The sequence below is a fragment of the Protopterus annectens genome, chromosome 2.part1 (genome assembly GCF_019279795.1).
Source record: "Protopterus annectens isolate FY-2018-M chromosome 2.part1, PAN1.0, whole genome shotgun sequence".
NCBI classification, from domain to species: domain Eukaryota; kingdom Metazoa; phylum Chordata; order Ceratodontiformes; family Protopteridae; genus Protopterus; species Protopterus annectens.
In genome coordinates, this window is record NC_056729.1 from 1,691,498,983 (window position 1) to 1,691,510,605 (window position 11,623).

At 35.5% G+C, this 11,623-nt stretch overlaps 1 protein-coding gene across 1 annotated transcript in view; it reads right to left on the reverse strand.

The window, feature by feature from the left end:
* The window catches only part of CLSTN1 (calsyntenin 1), a gene marked incomplete in the record, with an annotated part of 1,072,885 nt that overhangs the window by 251,725 nt on the left and 809,537 nt on the right, over positions 1 to 11,623 (reverse strand). Inside the window, 1 exon segment of the mRNA XM_044063129.1 lies at positions 2,411 to 2,556. Within this exon segment, the coding sequence (XP_043919064.1) occupies positions 2,411 to 2,556 (146 nt within the window).

Sequence of the window (11,623 nt, forward strand, 5' to 3'; positions counted from 1 at the left end):
ACATCATTTGGAGATTCTATGACCGCTCCCAGTTTGCAATCATCAGCAAACGTTGTCAGCCACACGTTTAGTTTTTGCTTGTACTTCGGAGAAATGGACCGCAAACAGTAGAGGTCCCAGGACTGATCCCTATGAAACACTACTGGTTACAGGTCTGCTATTGGAGGTGGATTCCCCTATTTTGACTACACGAGTTCCATCAGTGAGCCAGTTAGCGACCCATCTAACGATATAAGGGTTGATGCCTAGTTGGGTGAGTTTGTCAATGATGCCTGAATGGGAGATGGTGTCAAACGCCTTGGCTAAGTCCAGGTAGGCTGTATGCAGAGACTTCCCACTGTCCAGGCCTTGGTGACCATCTCAAAGTCATCCACCAGGTTTAACAGGCATGACCTCCATTTGACAAAACCAAACTGAGTAGGGTCAAGTGTTTGCAGATTACCTATATCTTTGTTGGTAAGGTCCATGATGATTCACTCCAAGGCCTTGAAGATAAGGCTAGTCAGGCTAATATGTCTACAGTTCCCAGGATTAGTAGAAGCACCACCTTTGTGCAAGGGAATAATGGGGGTGTTTTCCATCAGCTGGTACAAAAGCAGTGTTTGGACTATGACTGAAAACAGCACCCAATGGTGTTGCTAATTCATGTTGGAGCCCATGTAGGATGCAGCATGGGATGTTATCAGGTCCCATAGATACTGTGACTCTACCCTTAGAGAGGGCACTTACGACCTACTCTTTACCGAGACACAAGGTAGGGGACAGGTGGTAGGGATGTCATGGGGTACGTGTGGCGGAGACAGGGGAGTGAAGTTTTCACAGAACCTGTCTGTGAACAAGTTAGCTATATCCACAGGCTCAGTATATGTGGTATCATTAACTACCACTTCGGCACAAATCTGGGCCTTCTTATTAGGTTATGGATGTAACTATAGAAATGCCTTGTGGTTGTCCTTTGTTGAGGAAGCTAATTTGGACTCATCATTTGCTTTGGAAAAATTCACAAGAAGTCTTATTTGCTTGTTTAAGTTGAGGAAGGAGTTTTTCCAGTCGAAGAGGACTCGATCCCTTTACTCTTAGACAGCAATTTCTTCATCTTATTGTAAAGCCTGTTAATGGTAATTGTCCACCAGGCAGGTTTGTTCTTCCTTGAGGGGCTTGTTTTGGTCCTATCAGGTACAGCCAAGTCATTGCAGGTATACAGGTGTTCATATAAAGCACTAGAATAGAGCTCAGCATAATTGCCAGTTTCATCTGAGGGAAGAGGTGCATTGAAGCTATTTTTACCATTCCATAAAAAGGGTATAATCTGCTTGGGAGAAGTTTTTTAGTTTAGTTGCTGCTGGGGGGGGGTTAAGTGTGACAGTTACTTCGAATTAGATCTGCGGTCAGATCTCATGAGGGAGGACCTCACATTGGGGGTACTACAACAGTCCGCCAAGTCACCCAAAACCATAGTGTTCAGATGTATCTTGACAGACTCAAGTAGATCCAAATAGGCAGAGTGGGTGTCCTGATTCATGGAGGGGGCCCTGTAGCTGGCAGTGGCTTGAACAGGTATCCTACCAACCGTTAATTGCACCTGAAGCGTCTCTAGGGATTCATACTGTTTAACCAATTTGGAGGTGTATTTATCTTTAGTGAAAAGCAATACACCACTTCTCCTTTAGTTTTCTCGCCTTCAGTTTGAGGTCTGAACGTGTGGGAGGAGGTGTAACCCAACATTGCCAGGGTGCTCTCCATAGCCTTGAACCAGGTCTCTGTGACAGCACAAATGTCTGTGTCTTCCAAGGTGAGGACAGCTTCCAGTGAATGCAGTTTTGTGTTAAGACTCCTAGCGTTTAGCAGCATAACCCTGAGGTGTTTTTAGATGGAGTTTTTATGTAAGGAATTTTGTCCTTGAGACACTGCCTAAAAAGGCACTATGGGGGTGGCAAGCTGGGCTGAAAACGTCTAATACCGGTTAGGTCCCTATGCATAGCTGCATTTATGAGAGTGAATTCTCTCTATTTGCACAGCTGGCACCAAATTACTATTATTTTACTGCACTGGATCTCACTACAGAGACTGCCAATACTGTTTCACAACTCCCTGCATTACGTCTGAGAGAAGATCACTGAAGTGCTGGACTGCTCACCTAGTATACAATGCAACAAGTACTTGTCCAGAAGTGGAAACGGTACCATTTTTCTTTTCTTTTCTGCTTAGTAACATGTTAGTGACCTCTTGGGCACTAAACTACAACAATTATAGTATGTTACATGAACATCAGACACAGTAGACAGACAATGGGAAACATGGCAAACACAACATGCTTCAGAACTGATTTGAAGGTGCTCTTACACTTTGTTGGAAAAAAGATGATGACATCTATTTAACTGGAAAACTCCCCCACTACAGACAAACTTACCTCAACTTTGAACTCATTGCTGATGTAACGTCCATTCAGTTCTGAGCAAACAAGTTTAAATTTTCTATCAAACAGGGATGCAGTGTGCCAATTTCTATAACGGATTAAGTGGAGAATTTGCTCATAGCTAGACATTGTATCAACACCTGTTAAAAAAAAATTAAAACAAAATTAGTTTCATACTCCAACTCTTAGATATACTGATGTCTCTACTATTAAATGCAGAACAGAAAGTTATGCTGTGTAACAGAAGTCGGCATTCAAGAAATAACACGGAAGCTTTGCCTCAGTATTCTCAAATCTCTGTTGTAGCTAAGAAGAACCAACACGAGTCACTGCCATGCAAAACATGATTTAAAGACTCTACTCCCTATCACATTCCATTTGAAAGGTTTCGCTTGATACAGCAGGACAGATAAGTTTGACAACAGCACTGCAACATAACATTGCAGGAATCAAACATAAAGTCGCAAAATATTCAAAACATTTTACTTTTAATGTAATCTCTCTTCTTGTAATGATTTAATTGTATCTTTGCATCTTTTTGCCTTACAAATCTAAAGTGCATCCATCCTGTATGTTCAATACCCTTTCCTTTCACCCCATTGCTTTAACTGTCAGAAATGCAGTAGTAGCTTAACATACAGTGAATGCACTTAAAACATTCATTGGCACATGCAATGCCTCTTAAAATCACCACCACTGACTTCCATCAGCTCAAAAGAGATGGACAAGGAATGACGTTGGCATCACATTTTAATGACATTTAAAAGCCAAGACATTATTTTTTAAAATAATGCCATTATATGACAGCAACACATTAAGGCAGAGCAGTGCACAAGCCATACACATTTCTTGGTGTTTTAGTTTAGTCATCTGGCTGCTAAGGGCTAAATCCCCCCATACACACTGTCATTGTGTACTACTTGAATACCCTGACCGTTACTGTTACTGCATACAGAATTCTGCAAATCGCCATCCTGGTTTATGCCTGTAAAGTGGCAGCTGCTATTATGTACATAAGCAGCCATCAAAAGCATAGTACCAGCAACTATGAAACTGAGACAAGTTTTAAAAAACTTCCATCATGCACTATTAAAAGACTACGAACATCATCAGGGAAGGAGCACAATAGGTGTGCAGTTTTTGTGTAGCTATGTGAAATACAACAAACCTGAAAAGAATGTTTATCCTGCAACTCAAACACTGCACAGTGCTTCCCTACATCACACAGCTCTGACAAGTGTCTACATGGAAATCTCTGAGACAGACTTCTGAAGTGGACTGAACTATTAGCTCAGTTTATGTCAGTACCCACAATGCACATTTTGAAAAATCAATCCCACCAGCCAACTGTCATAATTCTTAGTTCTACTGCCCCAAATAAACCAGATAAACTAAGGTTAGCCAAGAGGGCACACACTAAATAAACTTTAAAGTGAAGAAGGGGAAAGTTGCATATGGGATACTGTAGGGTTCATTCTCTTCAAAACCTAATAAACTTTACCAGCATTATTAAAATTATAGAAATTGGAAACTGCTGAATGTCAAACTGCAAAATAATAAAACAAACTGTTAAGTGAAATATGTCATGAATGAAAGCACTTATCAGAATATACTAAACACAAGAAAGGTGGTCTCTGTGCCAAACCGCAAACAAGTAAATAAAACAAAGGCACAGCAATTCCAACTATAATGTAAGAATGCTTTAATTTACGAACCACAGAAGGTAAACTTCACACAAAATAACGCTGCAACAATTAACCTTTACGTTTTCGTCAGCTAACTTCATCAGAATGAAGTAACTACATCAATTCCTCCCTATATATACACGTATGTGATTTAATTTAATTTATACCATGACCCCCCCAAAACGTGCACGCTGATTGGCCAGCGTGCCCGTTGTAAATCGAGATATACTAATGGAAAAAGGTCCGGTTGCCCGGACTTTTTTCCATTAGTATAACTCGGTTTTTTAAAACACTGTCTCGCTATGTTAAAAGGGTTTAACATAGCGAGACAGTGTTTTAAAAAAAAGCAACGGAGAAAGCAAGATCTCCGTTGCTTTTTTTTAGTGTCTTGCTATGTTAAATGAGTTTAACATAGCGAGACAGTTTTAAAATAAGCAACGGAGATGTCCGTTGCTTATTTTAAAACTGTCTCGCTATGTTAAACTCATTTAACATAGCAACATAAAACAACGGAGATCTTCTTTCTCGTTGCTTTACAACTCTGATGTACTGCGCGGCGCGCAGTACATCAGAACTACCGCGGATGCCAGACATCTGCGGAAGGGCAGTAAACAGGCATTATACTATGCCATTATTTAAGAAAAGTAACAGTTTCTTTTCTTAAATAATGTCATGGTATAATAGCAATAACCCACTTCTGGGTGTGGGTAATGTAAATTCGGTTGGCTTTGTTTGGTCCCTCGGGCTTAGCCCCGGGACCAAACCACGCCAACCGTGGGTAAGCATTACCACCAAGCGGGTTATTGCTATACTAATCAAGTCTTCCAACCCATTAAACACACTTAATTGAATAAATAATGCTGAACAGCATAAATATAAAAGAAAGGCTTCTACTATAAAATTTCAACTGTTGCTAAAATCAGACAATAGGTAATACATATAACATAAATAGTACATGTAAAACATATAAATAAGTTATATAAATAACATATACAAATGTTAAAGAATATATAACTTAAAACAGATACAAAAATTTTTATAAAAGCTCCTGAATACTATGATAAGAATTTTGTGCAATAGCACCATCTTGTGGTGATAATTCATAAAATTAATACAAAAGGTACAATTGGTTTTTAGAATAGGTATAAATGTTTTTCATTTTAATAATGGATGTTATTATTCAACATTCAACATAAAATTAATTAAAAATTTTATAAAAATATATATATTATATTACAATTTTGCAGATCTTAATTTCAAAACAGGTTTTATGGAAAACATTTAATTCAGGCCAGGGGGGCTACTGGCATCTAATATTATTTGCCAATATAACTCTTTGTATTCTAAACAAGCTTCCCATGGTCCTCCCCTAGGATCTACAGGAACCACTTCTATAACAAAGAACTGAAATTTCACTTGATCACATACTAGTGTGTGTTTGTATAAAACATAATTAACATTTCCTTTCCTCATGTCATAATTACGTTTATATATCCTTTGCTTTACTTTCTCTCAGTTTTACCAATATAGAAGGAATCACATGCTTCACATACTGCAATATATACTACACCACTAGTATTACAATTTGCAAAGCCCTTAGCTGTAATAAGTCTACCTCTACTTTTTAAAAAAAGTTTATCACTTTCCTTCACATTACAGCAATAGGGACAGTTTCCACTCTTACTTGTCCCTTTCTTGTGGAATTTATGTGAGCTATGATTGGGCTCCTTCTATAATATTCTTAATGTTACGACCTTTTCTGTATGTTAATCTAAGAGGTTGTTCAATGTTCAGCTTCAAATCCGTTAGAATGGCAAATTTATTCCATTCCTTGTTAATAATGTTTCTAACCAAATAAAACTCCCCATCATATGTGATGGTCAACTGCTTCCCGGCTGGATGATTTTCTTTGTTTGTGTTTAATATACATACTGCATCATCAATGTTTCCTAGTATAGGTGAAAATCTAGTCGTCCTTGCCTTAACCACCTTTCTTCAATAATGTTTTGTGAAAGATCACTTGGATAGCCCCCTTTCCTTAAACATGTTTGCAATGTATTCACATTCTTGTTTAAAATCATACTCATCGAGGTCATTCTACTTGCTCTCACCAACTGTCCTTTAACAATTGCATTCTTTTGGTGTGGCGGGTGAGAGCTGACATAGTGTAGGTATGTGTTAGAAAAGGTTCCTTTCCTATAAATTTTAGATTTAAAACCTGTGTTGGTTCTCTGAATGTTCACATCTAAAAAACAAAGCTCACTGAAATCAACATTATAAGTTGTTGTTGTGTCTTTCTGCTTTTAGGGGTTAGGGGTCGCCACAGTGGAACTCCAGTCCGCTAATGATTAGCAGTAGATTTTTATGTGCCGAGTTGCCGGCCCTGACGCACAACCTTCAACGATGGTATGCCCATTTATGCATGTCTCCACACAGAAGACGCTCTAACTGAGAATCAAACAGGACAACGTCTTACTGTGAGGCGACAAAGCTACCGCAGTACCACCACCGCAATCAAAATCAACAAGATCAACATTATAAGTAAACTTAAAAAATTCATTTGTACTTAAAATTCATAAAATTTGGAAAATTTTTCCATTGTACTATTCCAGAAAAGACATATATCATCCAAAAATCGTCCATAATAATTCCAACACAGTTGGCACTCTGAATTGCAAACAAACTTGTTCTCCCAATATAATAAAATAATGTTGGCATATGTGGGTGTGCAGTGTGCACCCATTGCCACCCCTTTTAATTGCCTATGGTACTCTCCCTGAAAATATCTTTACAATTAAATCCATGAGTACTAGGCATGTTCGTAATACCTTAAAGGGGATAGCGTTTTTATTTTCCAAAAATTCCTCGAACCACGCTAAAACTATATCATGGGGGATACATGTAAACAGGTCCACCACGTCCAAGGTTATAAAGAAAGATGTGTACTCCTTGTCAGTGTTATCTATATGTCTTAAAAAATCCCATGAATCTTTTAAGATATTGGGATATTCCATCACTGTTTGTTTTAAATGGACATCTATATACTTGGCTAAGGGAGCTGTTAAAGAGCCTTCACCCGAGACTATAGGTCTTAAAGGTGGGGGTCTCTGGTTTTTGTGGACCTTGCGTACGCCGAAAATAGAGGGAACTTTAGGTTTCTCAACATGTAAAAACTTAAAAGTTTCAAGGTCTATTAGACCCTCTAATACCAAATTATTTAAACATACAGTGAGTTTCCTGTGTGCTATGTTGAATTCGTTCACAGATACCCTCTCATAGGTATTTTCGTCATTAAGCATTTCAAACATTTTGGCATCATAGGCATTCTGGTCCATCAAAACCACACTGCCCCCCCTTATCAGGCTTCAAGATCCTAAGGTTTCTATTTTCTTTACATGATGTTAAAATATCCAATTCTTCTTTAGAAAGATTTGAATTCACTTTATTGTATTTGAGTTTCTCCCTAAGTTCTTTTTCTAATACATTCTCAAAGTTTTTGAGCTGTGGGTGTAGGGGTGGATTGAACATACTCCTCTTCTTTAAAATAGAAATATCTTTTTCCATCTCCCTACAATTAAAAAACAGCTTTAAATTCTTCTTACTAATGAACATCTTCACATCCACTAGTAAGTTAACAATGTTAGCCTTACCCTGGGAATAAAGGTGAATCCTTTAGTAAATAAATTAAAGTGCGCTTTAGTAATGGGAGTGTCAGTGAGGTTGAATATATTAAAACCTTTATAACTAAAAATGATCATTAATATCAATACCCTCTGTAACTATTGTTTCCAGTATGTCTTCCTCCCTTTTTGCTGATGGTTCCCATTTCTGTAATTTATAGGTTCCGTTTCTTTAACCGTTCCAATCTCCTGGGGGAGGGAAACTCTAAAGGGTCACACATATTGTATAATCCACTTTGGTCTTCATTTACATCATTATTATGTACATCAACATTACATCCATCACCTCTGTAATAAAAATTTTTTACTTCTTCCCAATACTTTTGGTTTAGGATATTGTACATTGTTGTTATATTCTACCATATCCCTTTCTATCTTTCTAGCCTTTCTTTCATGTACCTTTACACATCTCATTTCTATATCTTTTAACATTTCATGGTATTTAACCTTCTCATTTTCAATACCAAAAATAAATCATTAATAATTTTCTGATTAATAATTTCAGTTGAAGTATACATTTTATCCACCTCACATTCATTGTTTTTAATAATAGCTCACATAATATCTGCTCTGCATTTATCAAATGCGGCAGTTACATTCTTTGTGAAATGGTGAACCATCTACCACACTGTTCGGGTACTTACACACACACAAACCCTTGGGAACAATATTCAAATTTAAACAATGTTTTAAAAATATATTATCCATTTCCCAAGATTTGTATTTAAATAGCATAATATCCATCTTTGAGATAATTTCTACACAAGTGTCATTGTTACCATTGACTTGTGGTATAAACAGTTCTTTAAAGTATATTTTAAAGTATATCTTTAAAATTAATGTTGGTACCTTTATAAGTAACTGCCGTCCCAGTCACTTCCGTATTATTTGTTTAGACTGTAGTGAAACTGTTCCGTTTGTAGCTGTTGTGGCGTTACTAGTTAAGAAAATATTAGGAAAACCATCCAAACTAGCCATACGAGGCTAACTGTTCTCTCCTCTACTAACTTTATCATTCACAGAAGCCATCCCTTCTTTCAAAGCAGGACCCATACTTCCTTCCTGGTTACAGGGAATAGAGGAGCATATAGAAAGCGTGATTAATGATTGAGTCAATGGCGCCAATACACCCACCAATTCGGAAATCTGTCCAATGAGTTTACGAACTTCTCCCACTTCACTACCGGTCCTGTGGTTATTGCAGTTGCCACAGTTACGACTATGGAGAATCCATGACCACAAAATCAAACTACTAAACACAAGAAAGGTAGTCTCTGTGCCAAACCGCAAACAAGTAAATAAAACAAAGGCACAGCAATTCCAGCTATAATGTAAGAATGCTTTAATTTATGTTAATTTAAGTTCATAAATTAAAGCATTCTTACATTATAGCTGGAATTGCTGTGCCTCTGTTTTATTTACTTATCAGAATATAGCCAAACATTCCCATTTAAAACAAGTCATTAATTACTTAACCAATCAAAAGCAACTTCCATTGCCATCTCATAACTATTCATAAGTCTTTCTCAAACATCGTAGTCTTAAAGCAATATTATCCGTAAAAACATCCTTCCATTTCTCCAATAAAATGCATAAAAAAACTTCTAAATAAAAATATAAAACGTATGTAAATATACAGCTACATACACAAAAAATACATTGTCACGTATAAATTTGTATGTGTGTGTGTGCATATATATATATATATATATATATATATATATATATATATATATATATATATGAACACACACACACACACACACACACACACACACACACACACACACACACACACACACACAGATCCCCTTCAGAAGATCGAAATTTCAAAACTTTAAACTTCAAAAGGCCGAGTCCATAAGATCGAAGTTTTGAAACTTCAAACGTTTTGAATGGAAATTGCCGTACAACGCGGAATGGGATATTTACCGTTTTCCTCCCTGTAGTGCAATCTTGGACTTGGTATATTTAATTAGCAGGGGGCTTAGGGGGGTGCATGTCCTCCTGCAAAAACATAAAAAAAAAATTTTAGGTTTCAAAACTTTAATCTTATGGCCTCAGCCATTTGACGTTCGAAGTTTTGAAACTTCGAGCTTCTGAAGTAAATCCATATATGTGTGTGTGTGTGTATGTATGTATATATATATATATATATATATATATATATATATATATATATATATACACATACATACACACACATATATATATATATATATGTGTGTGCGTGTATGTATGTATATATATTTATATATATGTATACATATATATATATATATATATATATAAATATGTATATGTGTCTGCGTGTATGTATGTATGTATATATATATATATATATATATATATATATATATATATATCTATATTGCACACACACATGCAGACAGAAAAATTAACTTTGTGTCCTTTTTCAGTTTGGTTTGTTTTTGAACACTGCTACAACCCATCTTGCACAGGAATAATAAATTGTAAGTAATCATGGCTGACCATAGGATACCTAACTATATACACCTTTAATTGGACAAACTCACAAATTCTTGCTAATGTTGTCAAGCACTTAATACTGCTTACCTCCCAAATCAAGCAGGGCCTTACAAGATAAGCTTGGTGTACATTTGTGTCTACCCAGTCAGTCAGCTAAAATACTAGTAATAAAAAATAAAAGTAATCCGTAGACTGATATCACCGTTTATCAAAATTTATTGTTTACACACTGAGCGCTTTCACCCAGCCAGTCCGTGGGTTTCATCAGAGTAAAAAAACATTTAAAAACCTTGTTCAATTTTATATAATTCGAATCTTTCTTCAACCAATCACATATCTACTTTAATTAAATTCTTTTCCTATTACTTTAGTTAGCTTAATTCATTTAATTAAATTAAATTAGATTAGATTAAATTAAGTTAGCAACACAACGCCTCACTTGTAATACAAACCAATAAAGTTTTTCAGAAACAAAAGCACATATAAAAATAATACTATCCGTTTAGAAATTCCCTTTGTATGAATTTCATATACATAAACCTAATTCATGAATATGACCTGGTATATAATTAATAAATAAATAATAAATTAATACAATGTTCCAAAAATATATGTATTAAAATACTTAAACTATATCTGTTTAAAATATATAATACTAAAAACTTCTCATTCTAACAATAAATATATTCAACCATGTATCTAACTTGTACAATTCTTCATATATATATAAATACATAAAATATAAATATTAAATATTGAATAAATTAGAATAAACGTATTTTGTTTGTATTAAATAATAGTGTTATCTATTGTAGTTACTATACATGTATTCTTAGTTCTTTTTATTTATTGTAAAATATATATGTTAAATACAATATGATTTGTTCTTTAAAATACTTGAAATAGAAATTTGTTCATTAATACCAGGCATATTACTGGCATTAAGCCTGAGTTGCCATAAACATTCCTTTGTTTCCAATAAATTGTTCACATCACCTTCCTTGTTAATATTCTCCGGAATCCTATCAATTATGAAAAATATAAACCTTTTAAAATCCAAGCATGTTGTACTGTGTAAGTATAAGGAACTTGTTACCTTTTTATTTTTAATGTCTCTATTGTGCTGCATTACACGCTCTTTTAATTTCCTTATTGTTTTACTTACATAGTAGGCAGGACACGATAAACACGTTGCTAAATATACTACCATCTTAGTATTACAATTAGCATGACCCGGACATCTTATAGAGCTGTTAAAATTTTGCACCATTACATATGGACCATCATTTATAAATTTGCAGGTTCTACATAAACCACATTTTTTCATTTTTGAATTCTTGTATTGTGGATCG